This window comes from Dryobates pubescens, chromosome 1 (genome assembly GCF_014839835.1).
Source record: "Dryobates pubescens isolate bDryPub1 chromosome 1, bDryPub1.pri, whole genome shotgun sequence".
Lineage (NCBI taxonomy): Eukaryota > Metazoa > Chordata > Aves > Piciformes > Picidae > Dryobates > Dryobates pubescens.
Window position 1 is genome coordinate 30,779,481 of NC_071612.1, and position 15,469 is coordinate 30,794,949.

Below are 15,469 nucleotides of genomic sequence, written 5' to 3' on the forward strand. Positions count from 1 at the left end.
AGCATGTCGTTGTTCACATGTGCAGCGTGGCAGAGCCAGCCTGACCTGGGTTTCATGGGGATGGAGCACAGAATATGCATAGAGAAAGCCAGGGCCAGCTTTGACTAGCCAGGGAAGAGATTGGGGGGGAGGGTACAGGGGGTGCTTGGATGCTGTTTTCAGCCCCCTAAAGGGAGGCTCCGAGGAGAGCAGAGTCAGGGTCCTCAAAGTAAAAGCATAAGAGGCCATGGGCAGGAGTTGCTGTGTGGGAAATCACAGATACCACCCTCCATCCCTGCCTGCCCATGATGCCCACCTGGGGCTGCAGGGAGCTCAAGGCTGCCCAGCCTCAGCATGGTACCCCTGGGGACTTGGGATGCTCCCAGGCTGAACTGGGCAGAGGTAGCTGGCTGGGATGCCCTGGAAGCAAGCTCCTCCAAGCGTCCATCCTTCGAAAAGCAAAGAAAGAAATGAGTGGGTTATTCTTTTGGGGGCTGATCGTTTTGCACTTGAAAGAGCGGTGATGGGGCCAGCCAGGCTGAAGACCAGGATCGGTGCTTTGCTGGGGGCTAGCGCTGCCGTTCGATATGCTCCCGGAGCTGTCAGGCTGCAGGGGAGGAGGGCTTGATGCTGAGTGGCTTTTTAAACCCTGGGATTTCCGACGCTCCTCTGCACGAGTCGCAGCTCAGCAGCCCTGGACGGAGCGGGTGTGCGGCAGCAAGGGAGATGCTTTCGCCTGAACCCTAAAAGTATGTGCCTGGAGGCAGGCTTCAGAGAGGGGGAGCTGGGCAGGGAGAAGGGAATGGGAGAGCGTTTCTCTTCTGCTTTGTTTTCTAAGGAATGATTTAAATTGAATTCTCCTCCTTAAAAAAGATCTAATTGGAGTTGTTTTAATGTCCTGAATTCTGATTTAGGGTTCTTTTGTGCAGCTGACCCAGAAACCAAGGGCTGTGTGTTTCCTTTGTGCTTGATTTTGGCTATATATATACATATTTTTAGGAGGAATTTGGAGTTTTGGCTAATGCAAAACCAGACTGTGTAGGGGGGGAGATGTAGACAGTGATTGCTGAGGATGGTACTCGTTGCATCATCGAGGTCTGGTGGATAAATCTTGTTGGGATCTGGTCGTTAACAGCAGGGAAATGTGGGTGAAAAGGGGGACTTTTAAATGAAGTCCTAAAGCAGATTTCAGAGTCATTATCCTTTTGTGGAGCTGATTAATGGAATGCAATCTGACCTAAATGAAGTGCTGGGAACTGACAAGCAATTGTGTTTACATGTTTAGCTAAGATGATTTGAGCATATTCACAAAGGAAAGAGAACTTCCTTGTGCATTGAAAATGAGTTATGGTGATTCAGGGCAGAAGACTGAGCCAGGCCAAAAAACTAAAGATGATCAATTTGTGTCCCCCCTGTCCCTGTGTGCCCCTGACCCTATGCCAGTACAATGATTTGTATAGATTGTGGGATAGAAGGATTGCCTCCTGAATCTCTGATCGTTTGCCTGACTTTATTTCATTAGCCAGCCCAGTCCTGGCATTCCAAGAAGTCTACCAAGAATATCAGTTTCTTTTTCTAGTCTTAAGTTAAGGAAGATGATTTGGGGACTGGAGCACTGACTGATGAGGAGAGGCTGAGGGACCTGGGGCTTTTTAGTCTGGAGAAGAGAAGACTGAGAGAGGAATTAATAAATGTCTATCAATATCTGAGGGCTGGGGATCAGGAGGGAGGGGACAGGCTCTGCTCAGTTGCACCCTGGGGTAGGACAAGGGGCAATGGATAGAAACTACAGCACAGGAGGTTCTACCTCAACATCAGGAGGAACTTCTTCCCTGTGAGGCTCACAGAGCACTGGAACAGACTGCACAGAGAGGTTGTGGAGTCTCCTTCTTTAGAGCCTTTCCAGCCCTGTCTGGATGTGTTCCTGTGTGACCTGCGCTGGATTCTATGGTCCTGCTCTGGCAGGGGGGTTGGACTTGATGATGTCTTTGGGTCCCTTCCAACCCCTGACATCCTGTGAGCCTGTGAAGAGAAAGAGTTAGGGGAATGGTATGAGAGAAGCTTCAGCTTTGGAAGGAAGCTGTGGAATTCATCTCATTGCAACAGGTCTGTTACAGTTCAAAGGGGGAAATTTAGCCTAGATCCTGACTGCAAAGACTGAAAGTCCCTTGGACACAAAAGGAAAATAATGCTAAGGTCTGTAGAATTCATTGGATTGCTAATGGGGATATAGAGTAGAGGCATAAACAGTTCTTGTTCTCTTATCTTCTACTGTCACTTCTGCTTGCAACTCTTCTCTGTCTCTTCCATGGCCTTGCCAGGGGATCTCTGTTTTGACTTCTGTGTGAGGAAGGAGGGAGGGAGTGGGGAAGGAGGTGAACAGTCCCCCTGGTTCCATCCAGCAGGGGCTGAGGAGTTTCTGTGTTGTTCATAAGTGGTCAATATCTCTCTATTGACCATCTGTTGGATACTTTGTACCTATTCATTGCATTTCATTTCGTATTCCTAGACTGTAGTTTGCTTGGAAACAGAGTTTCATTTGCTTCCATCCCACACTGAGCTGCTCTGGCAGTTTTATTTTGGGGGTATTTGTCCAAAGTAACTGGGAGGTAATTTCAACCCACCACACAGGTTATCGTCCTAGAATGAGTCAGAAAGGAAAAAACATTGGGCAAGCTTATTGTAGAGTTCTCTTAAGTAGCAAGGAAGTGGCAAATGAACAGGAGCTGGGGCATGTAACATCACTCTGAATTATTTAATGCTCTGAGTTCATTCTGGTGCTGCTGAAGGTCTTCACTTTTGATTGATTTTTGTCTCTATCATGTGGCTGTGTGAGGGGATTTTTTTGTCATTAAACTTTCTATGATTCTATGATGGTGACTGGGGTGGTGCTTCAGGACCACTTGGAGTAGAATTGTTTTGTACCCAACTGAAACAAGTGCGGAGAAATTGCTTTTCAACTCTGTTACTTGCTCAGCATTTAACATTTGCTCACAACAAAACTACAAGCAATAATCACCATTGTAGTCAAATGCAAGTTTGCAGTTAACAGTAACTTAGCATAGAATTATCAGGGTTGGAAGGGACCTCAAGGATCAGCCAGTTCCAACCCCCCTGCCATGGCCAGGGACACCTCACACTACAGCAGGTTGCTCACAGCCACATCCAGCCTGGCTGCAAAAACCTCCAGGCATGAGGCTGCCACCACCTCCCTGGGCAACCTGTGCCAGTCTCTCACCACCCTCATGGGGAACAGCTTCTTCCTGACGTCCAATCTGAATCTCCCCATTTCTAGTTTTGCTCTATCTAATCCATCTAAGTCCATGTAGTTCAATTGGTCTGAAGAACAGTAACAATAGATAGGTTAAAATAATTCCATTGGAATACTGAAAGCCTTTTATCTTGCAGCAGAGTTTGTTTGCTCTCCTCTCTTTGCTTTCTCACTACAGGGCTGCTTGCTCTGCTTTAGCTTTCAGGCTATGCTGTAGTCCTTCTGACCTTGGGCCTCTTTCTTTTACTTCTCTACAGGTACAGGGGGAGCCAAGAGGGAGCTTGTGGTTTGTGTAGCTGTCTTTGTCCCCAAGAAGCAGAATCATAGAATCATAGAATCAATCAGGTTGGAAAAGACTTCAGAGATCATCAAGTCCAACTTATTACCCACTTCTATTTTTTTTTTCCATTCCCCCCAGTCCTATCACTCCCTGACACCCTCAAAAGTCCCTCCCCAGCTTTCTTGAAGCCCCCTTCAGCTACTGGAAGGCTACAAGAAGGTCTCCTCGGAGCCTTCTCTTCTCCAGACTGAACAGCCCCAACTCTCTCAGTTTGTTCTCATAGAAGAAGAGCTCCAGCCCTCGGCTCATCCTCGTGGCCCTTCCCTTTATTTGTGGAGCAATCTTAAATGAGTATCTCTGTTAACTCCACGGCTGTTGTGAGCAAAATATCCCTTCACCCATTTTTCCATGAAGAGATGCTCTGTAGTGCCATGCTTCTCTGGAGTTGGGTGGGCTGAGGAAGGCCCTGTTTGTGCTTAAATCTCTTATGGCTGTGACTGGAGGCACACAGAGCTTTGTTAGGCTTCCTTTTGTTTGTTTGGAAAGATCACCCAACCCTCCATCCCTGGAGGATTTTGCAGCCAGGCTGGATGTGGCTGTGAGCAACCTGCTGTAGTGTGAGGTGTCCCTGGCCATGGCAGGGGGGTTGGAACTGGCTGATCCTTGAGGTCCCTTCCAACCCTGACAATTCTGTGATCTTCTGAGACTTATTCTAATGCAAACTCTGAGCAGTTCACCTCTCTCGAGCTGTCCAACACCTCAGGAAAGTTCTGCTGACAACTGGATTTTAGTTTCCAACTGTAACACATCTTCCTCGTCTAACAGTGCAGATAAACACCGAAGAATATACCCAACAACAGAGGCAAAGGGCAGGCATATTGCCACCAGTGCAATCAATAGGTGTGAGCTGGCTAAACAACTCTGCAAATCTGTCTTCTCCTGTAGGACTTTAAGCCACAGTGGGAGAAACTGTTACAAAGGAAGGGGAGCACTTACTGCAGCCTTCCTGTGTTGAACCTAGAGGTTTATCTGGCTTTTATTGTCTGTCCCCAGTCCCTTGTAAAAGTAGCATAAGGTAGGGAGAAAGATTTTCGCTTTACTGAGACCTGTGCTCAGGTAACTGAAATGATATTTCATTTTACTTGGGGCTTAAGCCCACATTGTAAAATCCTTCTGGAAGGGTTTTATTCTTGCCATGGGAGGGAATATTTTAGACTGGAAGAGTAGTTACCAAGCTTCCCTTCCTGCTCCAGAAGGGCCAGCTTTAACACTTTGAAATTCTCCGTGGATGAAGGTTGTGCAGCCTCTCTGGGCCCCTGTTTTCTGTGCTTCACCAACCTCATTGACAGCTTTGCCAGCTGCAGCTTGTGTCTTGTCCATTCACTGAGTCCAGCTCTGCCTGCTGTGTGCTTCCCTCCCATCAAGAGAGGAACACTGAACAGAAGCAAACAGATATTACATGAGGATAATCCTCAGCTTAGAGGGATTAGATATTTCTTTGATCAAGCCAGAAATGGAATGTTATAGTGTTCATACTAATATCACAAACGTGTTGGAAGTGAATAGACTGAGAATGGCTTCGTGGCTTGTGCCTTGTCCATTCACTGGATACCTCTGGGTAAAGTCCAGCTCTGCCTGCTGTGTGCTTCTTTCCCATGAGTAGAGGAGTACTAAACAGAAGCAAGCAGATAGCACATGAGAATAATCCTCAGCTTAGAGGGATTAGATATTTCTTTGATCAAGCCAGAAACTGAATGTTACAGCGTTCATATTAATATCACAAATGTGATGGAAGTTAATAGAATGAGAATGTGGGGGCTGGAGCACCTCTGCTGTGGAGACAGACTGAGAGAGCTGGGATTGTTCAGTCTGGAGAGGAGAAGGCTCCAAGGAAACCTTATTGTGGCCATCCAGGATCTTCAGGGGGCTACAAGAAAGCTGGGGATGGACTTTTGAGGGTGTCAGGGAGTGATAGGACTGGGGGGAATGGAACAAAACTAGAAATGGGTAGATTGAGATTGAATGTTAGGAAGAAGTTGTTCCCCATGAGGGTGGTGAGAGACTGGCACAGGTTGCCCAGGGAGGTGGTGGCAGCCTCATGCCTGGAGGTTTTTGCAGCCAGGCTGGATGTGGCTGTGAGCAACCTGCTGTAGTGTGAGGTGTCCCTGCCCATGGCAGGGGGGGTGGAACTGGCTGATCCTTGAGGTCCCTTCCAACCCTGACAAGTCTTTACTCTGTGTGCACTTGCTGTATTCCCCATTGTCTTCCCCTAAAAGCATCTGTTGCCAGGCACTGTTAGGTGTAAGCCATGGAAGTTGATGAGCCTCTAATCTGACCAGTTTTAGCAGTTTTCACAATTATAAACATACATGGTGAAGTCATGCAAATGGCCTCAAGAAGCTGGGAGGCTGCTTTAAATGGCCTTCAACCCCCACCTTGGGGGGGGACCCCCAGAGACAGTACTGGGTCAGCATGGGAAGATCCTTGAGGTCCCTTTCAACCCTGGCTATTCTGTGGTTCTATGATTTTCACTGAAGAGTTGATGCTAGCTGATGATTTAGGTGGGGTTTTTTCCAACCATTTAAAATGCAGAGCCTGCTTCTCAGAACAGTTTTCATACATTTCACATGAATGGAGAGCATTGCTACTGCAGCAGATGAATGATTTCTTCCTGAAGACTGCAATATTTCTCATGTGGAAGGAAATCACAACACCACCATGCTTTGAATGTGCCCTAAAACTATATCCTGAGATCTCTGCCTGCTGCTTTGTTGTTGCTCACAGTTGGTCATCCCTTTGTGGCCAAAGCAAATATGCACTGAACTGTAACAGTGCATTTTAATGCAGGGTTAGCATTGATCAGGTTTGCTCAGCATGCTGCCTGCCTGCCTAAGCATGCATGGCTTATGTTGGAACTTGTGGTGCATGTGCACACAGCTTCAGAGGATTTGGAAGGCATTTTATGGCCAAGGGGGCAGTATGGTGGGTATCTCAGGGAATGCATTAAGGAATTGGCTGTGTTGACACACAAGCCTGTGAGGGATGAGAAGAAGATCCAGGTCAGGACCCCTCAAAAGATGCACTGCCAGCAGATCCAGAAAGGTGATTCTGGCACATTGCTCTGCTGAGACTTCACCTGGAGTGCTGTGTACAGGTCTGGAGCCCTCAATACAGGAAGGACATGGAGCTGATGGAGAGGGTCCAGAGGAGGGCCATGAAAATCAACAGGGGCTTGGAGCATCTCTGCTACTAGGACAGGCTGAGGGAAATGGAGGTGTTCGGCCTGGAGAAGGGAGGCTCCAGGGAGACCTAATAGCAGACTGCCAGTACCTGAAGGGGGCTACAGGAAGGCTGCAGAGAGATTGTTTGCAAAGGCCTGCAGGGACAGGACCAGGGACAATGGCTTCAAAGTAGAGCAGAGCAGATTGAGATTGGATGTTAGGAACAAGTTCTGCACCATGAGGGTGGTGGAACACTGGAAGAGGTTGCCCAGGGAGGTGGTTGAGGCTCCTTCCCTGGAGATATTGAAGGTGAGGCTGAGTGAGGCCCTGGGCAACCTGATCTAGTTGGGGATGTCCCTGCTGACTGCAGAGGGGGTTGGACTGGATGATCTTCAGAGGTCACTTCCAACCCAGAGCATTCTGTGATTCAATGATTCTAAGATGGACTTAACACTCAGTTCACCTGAGTGCCAGCTTCTGGTAGTGGGATTTTGTTTGCATGCTTTTCAAAAGCACTTAAGTCATGGTGGAACTTGGTTCTTGTAGGTATTGCACTCTTGGGCTAGATTTGAATGTGTTTGACTAGGGCACAGGATTTCTGTAGAGGAAAATGTTGTGGAGACCTGGTTGATAATACAAGTACACCAGGACTGGAGCAGAAATGCCCTCAGAGAACACAACTTTGGTATTTCATAGAATCACAGAATTAACCAGGTTGGAAAAGACCTCAGAGATCATCAAGCCCAAACTGTCACTCAACACCATCTAATCAACTAAACCATGGCACTAAGTGCCTCATCCAGTCTGGTTTTAAACACTTCCAGTGATGGTGACTCCACCACCTCCCTGGGCAGCACATCCCAATGGCCAATCTCTCTTGCTGGGAAGAACTTTCTCCTCACCTCAAGCCTAAACCTCCCCTGGCACAGCTTGAGACTGTGTCCTCTTGTTCTAGTGCTGGTTGCCTGGGAGAAGAGACCAACCCCCACCTGGCTACAACCTCCCTTCAGGGAGTTATAGAGAGCAAGAAGGTCTCCCCTGAGCCTCCTCTTCTCCAGGCTAAGCAACCCCAGCTCCCTCAGCCTCTCCTCCCAGGGCTGTGCTCCAGCCCCCTCCCCAGCTTTGTTGCCCTTCTCTGGACATGTTCGAGTGTCTCAATGTCCTTCTTAAATTGAGGAGCCCAGAACTGGACAAATTTCACTTTAAAACTTTCAGGTGTTGGAAGAAAACTTGATTGCCTGAAGGTTTGATTGCAGTAACTCATATTAAGGCAGGGAGAAAGATGTGCTATTACTTGTCATTGCTTCCCCACAAAAACTTGGAGTGAGTACCACAGAGCTCCTTCCCAGGCTAGTTGTGCAGGTGTGCTCAGTAGAATGACTTGGACTAAGTCATCACAGAATCATGGAATGGTCTAGGTTGGAAGGGACCTCCAAAAGTCATCCTGTTCAAACCCATCTGCAGTCATCAGGGGCATCCTCAGCTGGAAGTCAGTGCTTAGTTTGGGAGGATGTATGTGGAGAGCTGAGGGAGCTGGGGTTGCTTAGCCTGCAGAAGAGGAGGCTCAGGGGAGACCTTCTTGCTCTCTACTGAAGGGAGGTTGTAGCCAGGTGGGGGTTGGTCTCTTCTCCCAGGCAACCAGCACCAGAACAGGAGGACCCAGTCTCAAGCTGTGCCAGTGGAGGTTTAGACTGGAGGTGAGGAGAAAGTTCTCCCCAGCAAGAGAGATTGGCCATTGGAATGTGCTGCCCAGGGAGGTGGTGGAGTCACCATCCCTGGAGGTGTTCAAAAAAGAATTGGATGTGGCACTTGGTACTATGGTTTAGTTGTCAGGAGGTGTTGGGTGACAGGTTGGACTTGATGATCTCTGAGGTCTTTTCCAACCTTATTGATTCTGTGATTCTGTGATCAGGATCACAAGTGTACAGAGAGTGCTCAAGCTGGAACAGAAGCCAGCGTGTTTATCATCTGGAATGATTCTGGTGGTGCTGTTGTTTGTTTTGGGGGATGGAGGGTGGGTGGTTGGTTGGTTTGGAGTGGGGGTTTTTTTGGTAGGTTTTGTTGTTTCTTTTTGTTACTTAGAGAAAGGCATGGGAATTTTTATCACTAATCACAGAATCATAGAATGGTCTGGGTTGGATCTCCAAAGCTCATCCAGTCTGCACTCCCTGCAGTCAGCAGGGACATCCCCAACTAGATCAGGTTGTCCAGGGCCTCACTCAGCCTCACCTTCAATATCTCCAGGGAAGGAGCCTCATCCACTTTCTCAGGCAACCTCTTCCAGTGTTCCACCACCCTCATGGCGCAGAGCTTGTTCCTAACATCCAATCTCAATCTGATCTGCTCTAGTTTGAAGCCATTGTCCCTCATCCTGTCCCTGCAGGCCTTTGCAATCAGTCTCACTGCAGCCTTCCTGTAGCCCCCTTCAGGTACTGGCAGGCTGCTGTGAGGTCTCCCTGGAGCCTTCTCTTCTCCAGGCTGAACAACCCCAGCTCCCTCAGCCGCTCCTCATAGCAGAGGTGGTCTCATCCAGCTCCCTAGGCAACCTGTTCCAAAGGACTTGTCAAGCACTAGGAGGTAGGTGGCACCTGTGGATTTCTTCAGTCTCATCACATCTAAGTCTTGTTTGCTATTTTTCTTTAAAATTTCCCAGCATATTTTTGTGAGGCAAAAATCAAAGTTCTGGACTGTGAATCCATGTGGCAGGTCAGCACAGGGAGGCTGCTGTGCTGCTCATTCCCTCCCTCATTAGTCCACATTAATGTCTCATGTAAGCAAGCCCTTACTTAAGCTCATTTCAGTGTAAATCACTTCCACGATCTGAGCTTTCCCTGTCGTTGACATTTTTCCCTCCAACATTAACTTTGGCAGCCCAGCCCAGCCCAGCTGGAAGCAGATGAAAGCTGTACTTACAAGCCAAAACTACAATCTGCAATGAATATGTACAAAATATCCAGGATTTACAATATTTACAGGTAGTTACAATTATAGAATCATAGAATGAATAAGGTTGGAACAGACCCCAAAGATCATCAAGTCCAACCTGTCACCCAACACCTCATGACTAACTAAACCATGGCTTCAAGTGCCACATCCAATCCCCTCTTGAACACCTCCAGGGATGGTGACTCCACTACCTCCCTGGGCAGCACATTCCAATGGCCAATTACTCTTTCTGGAAAGAACTTTTTCCTCACCTCCAGCCTAAACTTCCCCTGGCACAGCTTGAGACTGTGTCCTCTTGTTCTGGTGCTGCTTGCCTGGGAGAAGAGACCAACCCCCACCTGGCTACAACCTCCCTTCAGGGAGTTGGAGAGAGCAAGAAGGTCTCCCCTGAGCCTCCTCTTCTGCAGGCTAAGCAACCCCAGCTCCATCAGCTTCTCCTCACAGGGCTGTGCTCCAGACCCCTCCCCAGCTTTGTTGCCATTTTCTGGACACCTTCAAGAGTCTCAGTGTCCTTCTTAAATTAATTATATTACTATAATTAATAAGCAGCTACTAGGACCTCCCCTGGCCAAAGACATGGGGAAGCTACTAACTTCTCCCTTTCTACCTTCCCCTACTCTCTTGTACAAAAGAAAGGAGAAAGGAGCAGAGGAATGTAAATACCAAAGCAATGCAGCCAAGGTCAAGCAGAAGCAAGTTAATATCTCTCCATAGTGAAGAAGGGAGAAGAGAAGAGGAAATTGTTTGGGTACAACCAGGTTTAGTCCCTTATCTCCCCAATGGAATTGTGTAGAATGATATTTATTTCCCTTTTCACACCCAACAGTGATTTGTTTACATTTGAACTACTCTTCTGCTCAAGATCTGGGAAAAATGTTAAAGGCATAGCCTAAAACTACCACATATGCCTAAAATCAAAGCCTTAGATACTCAGTACCCACCTAATGCCAATCATGCAACCATTCCTGAATTTGATCCATTTTCTACCCCTGCCCATTAAAAAGGACCTGTCCTTTCCCTCAAATTTGAACCACCACATTCATCTGACCAGCTGGAAAGCAGGAGGAGACAGGTCTAGATATTTGGATATAATTTCATCGCTATAACTTGTACAATATTTTTTCCCACCTGTTAAATTTTCTGTGATTCCATGATTCTGTGATTCAGTAGCCTGAGGTATCACTGCACTCAGGGAGTGCTGGCATGAGATGGGTCACAAGTCTGTGCTTTGTGAAGGCTGGAAGGCAGAACCTTTCCGCTAGTGGAAACTGATTTCTTTCTCAGCACTGGCTAGGCCGCACCTTGAGTCCTGTGTCCAGCTCTGGGCCCCTCAGTTTAGGAAAGATGTTGAGATGCTGGAAGGTGTCCAGAGAAGGGCAACAAAGCTGGGGAGGGGTCTGGAGCACAGCCCTGTGAGGAGAGGCTGAGGGAGCTGGGGCTGCTTAGCCTGGAGAAGAGGAGGCTCAGGGGAGACCTCATTGCTCTTCACAACTGCCTGAAGGGAGGTTGTAGCCAGGAGGGGGTTGGTCTCTTCTCCCAGGCAAGCAGCACCAGAACAAGAGGACACAGTCTCAAGCTGTGCCAGGGGAAGTTTAGGCTGGAGGTGAGGAGAAAGTTCTTTCCAGAAAGAGTAACTGGCCATTGGGATGTGCTGCCCAGGGAGGTGGTGGAGTCACCATCCCTGGAAGTGTTTAAAACCAGACTGGATGAGGCACTTGGTGCCATGGTTTCGTTGATTAGATGGTGTGGCTGGTAGCTTGGACTTGATGATCTCTGAGGTCTTTTCCAACCTGGTTAATTCTGTGATTCTGTGGAGGCAGAGTTACAATTTAGTGTGCAGACCCTGCCAAGATCAGGTTTGAGGGAAGAGGAAAGGAGTTAATTTGTGTTCCCAATTAGCCCTTCTCTGGAAGGACAGTGCTGGGTGCCGCTGAGCAGCCACAGCTGCATCTCCACCTCCCTGTGCACTGCCCAGTCTTACAGAATGCAGAATTAACCAGGTTGGAAAAGACCTTTGAGATCATCGAGTCCAACCTATCATCCAACACCATCTAATCAACTAAACCATGGCACTAAGTTCCTCATGCAGGCTCTTCTTAAACACCTCTACTGATGGTGACTCCACCACCTCCCTGGGCAGCCCATTCCCATGGTCAATCTCTCTTTACATTACCCCTCCCATCTTCTTCAAGAGTAAATGCCACACAGGGTGACTTTTCTTGCTGCCTAATCACTGTGAATGGTAGTGACACCCCTGCTGGTGCAGCCCACACCAGCAGATGCTCCCTTCTATTTCATTCTATGTTTACAGTGGTGGTGTCTTTGGTGAAGTGTTATGTTGGCAGTGGTCATCCTACTACAGGTAGACTCTGCCAAACTGATGAGAAGGCTTGAAAGCAGATTTCTCCTTTGAGGCCATAGCTTTTTGTACTACATCACTTACAGCTTTGCCTTCAGTGCTTCTGCTCCAGACCTGCTGTTTTGTGGATGCTGCTCTAGGTACTGCTCATCCCCACCGTGCACTCCCTATCACCGAGTAAGCCCCACCCCAGCAGCAGTAGGGGAGATGAGGACCTAGCAAGAGTGGGGGGAGAAAGAAACCCAACCAAACAAAACAAACCCCAAGCCACTCTCATGAGTTTTAAATGACATCTTAAATACTGCCAGTAGGCTAATAGCTATCTACTCTGCCCTGGTGAGACCTCACCTGGAATATTGCATCCAGTTCTGGGCTCCCCAGTTCAAGAGGGACAGGGGTCTGCTGGAGAGAGTCCAAGGGAGAGCACCCAGGATGCTGAAGGGACTGCAGCACTGCCTGGTGAGGAGAGGCTGAGAGCCCTGGGGCTGTGCAGTTTGGAGAGGAGAAGACTTAGAGGGGATCTGATCAATGTCTATCAATATCTGAGGGCTGAGGGTCAAGAGGGGACAGGCTCTGCTCAGCTGCACCCTGGGATAGGACAAGGGGCAATTGATGGAAACTACAGGACAGGAGGTTCCACCTCAACATCAGGAGAAACTTCTCTGTGCTAGTCTCAGAGCGCTGGAACAGGCTGCTCAGAGAGGTTGTGGACTCTCCTTCTCTGGAGACTTTCCAGCCCTGTCTGGATGTGTTCCTGTGTGACCTGTGCTGGATTCTCTGGTCCTGCTCTAGCAGGGGGGGGGTGGACTCAATCTCTGGAGGTCCCTCCCAACCTCTAAAATCCTATGATCTTGGACCTGTTCTGTCACCCAGTTCCTCTCCCACAGGCCAAAATTAGCCTTGTCCTACACCCCACACATTGCTGAGCTGTGCAGCAGCAAAATGTGCTGATGTGAAGCAGGTGCTCAGCTGTGCCAAGCAGTCCACATCTGACCATACCTGCATGGCTCAGCTACTTTTGGCTTGGTAGGTAAGAATCTCCATCAGGCCATTTGGTCCTTTCTTGTTGGTAATGCTAATGAGAGCTGAGTGAATTAGCTGTAGGCTGTGAACAGGGAGGTGATCATCCCCCTGTGCTCAGCACTGCTGAGGCCACACCTCAAGCATTGTGTTCAGTTCTGAGCCTCTCACTACCAGAGGGACATTGAGGTGCTGAAGTGTGTCCAGAGAAGGACAATAAGGATGGATGATGCACTGAATTTAGGGAATAATCTCAAGCAATGATCAGCTGATAGAAAGAAACGTTTTTGCTCTTGTGGGCCACAAACCCTGTGAGCAAACTGCAATTATGTAGAAGAGAAAAAAGCATTTAGCTAATTACCAACGGCCATTGTGACTCAGGAAAGCACACAACTACCTGTTAACGACAGCGGGTAAGCATTGCAGGAAAGCCTTTTGTTCTCTCTCTGAACTTAGATAAGAGACCGTGGTAGTTTGCCTTTGGTCTAACACCTGTCTGAGCCTTGCTCAGGGATGTGTGTTCCCTGGCATTTCCTCGGCAGCCAGCCACGATTCTGTAACTCTCGCAGGGACACATCTAATTACCAATCACAAGTAGCCTTCTGAACATGTTAGCCTCTATAAAGAAATGACTTGGTACAATAAAGTAGACACTTTGCTTGCATCAAGCTTCGTCTCCATCTCTCAATCGCGGTAGATGGAGAAGGGCCTGGAGCACCTGGCCTAAGAGAAGGGGCTGAGGAAGCTGGGGGTGTTCAGTAAGTAAAGTGGGCAGGTCCTGAGAAGTGTAACAAGGCCCTAGTTATGTCCACAAGCCTTGCTGGCAAGCATGGAACTAAGCCTGCCTTATGGGGGAGGCTGTCACAGACACAGCTGAACTAACAAACTACAGGACAAGACTGTGGAGAACTGCATGTGCAGAGAGGGAGGTCATAGCAGTAATCTCCTTATCAAGATACAGTGATGAGACTTCCCAGTAACACCTGCTGAAGGTGCCCGAAGCACCTGGGCTATGAGGAGAGCCTGAGGGAGCTGGGGGTGTTCAGGCTGAGGGGAGACCTCATTGCTATCTACAGCTCCCTGAAGGGAGGCTGGAGCGAGGAGGGGGACATGATTTAGTCTTGAGCCTTGAGTGATGGGTCAAAGGCTGGGCTTGGATGTGCTTGGAGGTCTCTTCCAACCAGATGTTTCGGTGATTCTGCCCTGCTGTTGAATTCAGCCAGTGACAAATCTGAATTAGTTTTAAAAGGCCCAACCTACCAAACATAGAGAGTTGGTGGAGTTTTATTCACATGCTGGAGAAAAAGGGCAACCAAAGACGTGTCAAGGCTATTTACTGTGTTTGAGCTCACAGAGGTGATACTCCTGCTGCTACCTTATCTCTTGTCTTCTGCCTCTTGGGCAGAGCACTGTGAGTTAGTGGGTGGGGAGCCTAGGGAAAGCAGAGCAATTTACTAAGCGTGGGATTTGATGTTAGTGATCCTAATTGTTGCCTTCCAGTATCTGAAAGGGGCTACAAGAAAGCTGGGGAGGGACTTTTGAGGGTGTCAGGGAGTGATAGGACTGGGGGGAATGGAGCAAAACTAGAAATGGGTACATTCATGTTGGATGTTAGGAAGAAGTTGTTCCCCATGAGGGTGGTGAGAGACTGGCACAGGTTGCCCAGGGAGGTGGTGGCAGCCTCATCCCTGGAGGTTTTTGCAGCCAGGCTGGATGTGGCTGTGAGCAACCTGCTGTAGTGTGAGGGGTCCCTGGCCATGGCAGGGGGGTTGGAACTGGCTGATCCTTGAGGTCCCTTCCAACCCTGACAATTCTATGATTCTATGTGGTCATTATCTCTGGTCCCTAACGTGTCAGCTACCCAGAGCAAGTTTTATGCTAGCACATCTTTGTCTTTTTCATATCATCATCACTTCCTTCCCCCCCACCCCCCCCACCCCCCCCGGTTCTTTTCTTAATATAAATATGCACTGTTGAAGAAATGATGTCTGCTTGAGATAAACTTGATAACAGGACATGTTAAAAGAGCTCAGAGGTATTTGCTCTGCACAAGCTGTGGAAGCCAATGCTCTGCCTTGCTTCGAAGGGCTCAGTGTGTGTCCTCTGGAATAAATGTCCTGAATGGACTAAGTTTTATTCTTCTGTCTGTTTTCCATTCAGGATTTGAACATGGGCACCCAGCCACACACTGTGAGCAAGGCAGAGATCCCTGACTATGTCCTCTACACTGTGGGAACCTGTGTGCTTGTTATTGGCTCCATTGGCATGATTGGAAATCTCCTGGTTCTCTACGCATTTTACAGGTACAAAACATCCTTTGAGGGTGACCTGGCTGGCCATGGGGTTCACACGTGCCTGTGTGCTGATGTTCTGTACTGTGGTTCCCTCTTGAA

The 15,469-nt window shown here is 48.5% G+C and overlaps 1 protein-coding gene across 1 annotated transcript in view; it reads left to right on the forward strand.

Annotated features, from left to right (window-relative positions):
* The first annotated feature begins 15,244 nt into the window (after positions 1–15,244).
* Positions 15,245–15,469, forward strand: part of LOC104299134 (melanopsin) — a 34,376-nt gene continuing 34,151 nt past the window's right edge. The window contains exon 1 of the mRNA XM_054163326.1: positions 15,245–15,379. Within this exon, the coding sequence (XP_054019301.1) occupies positions 15,246–15,379 (134 nt within the window). The 5' untranslated portion in view covers position 15,245. The remainder of the gene's footprint in view (positions 15,380–15,469) is intronic.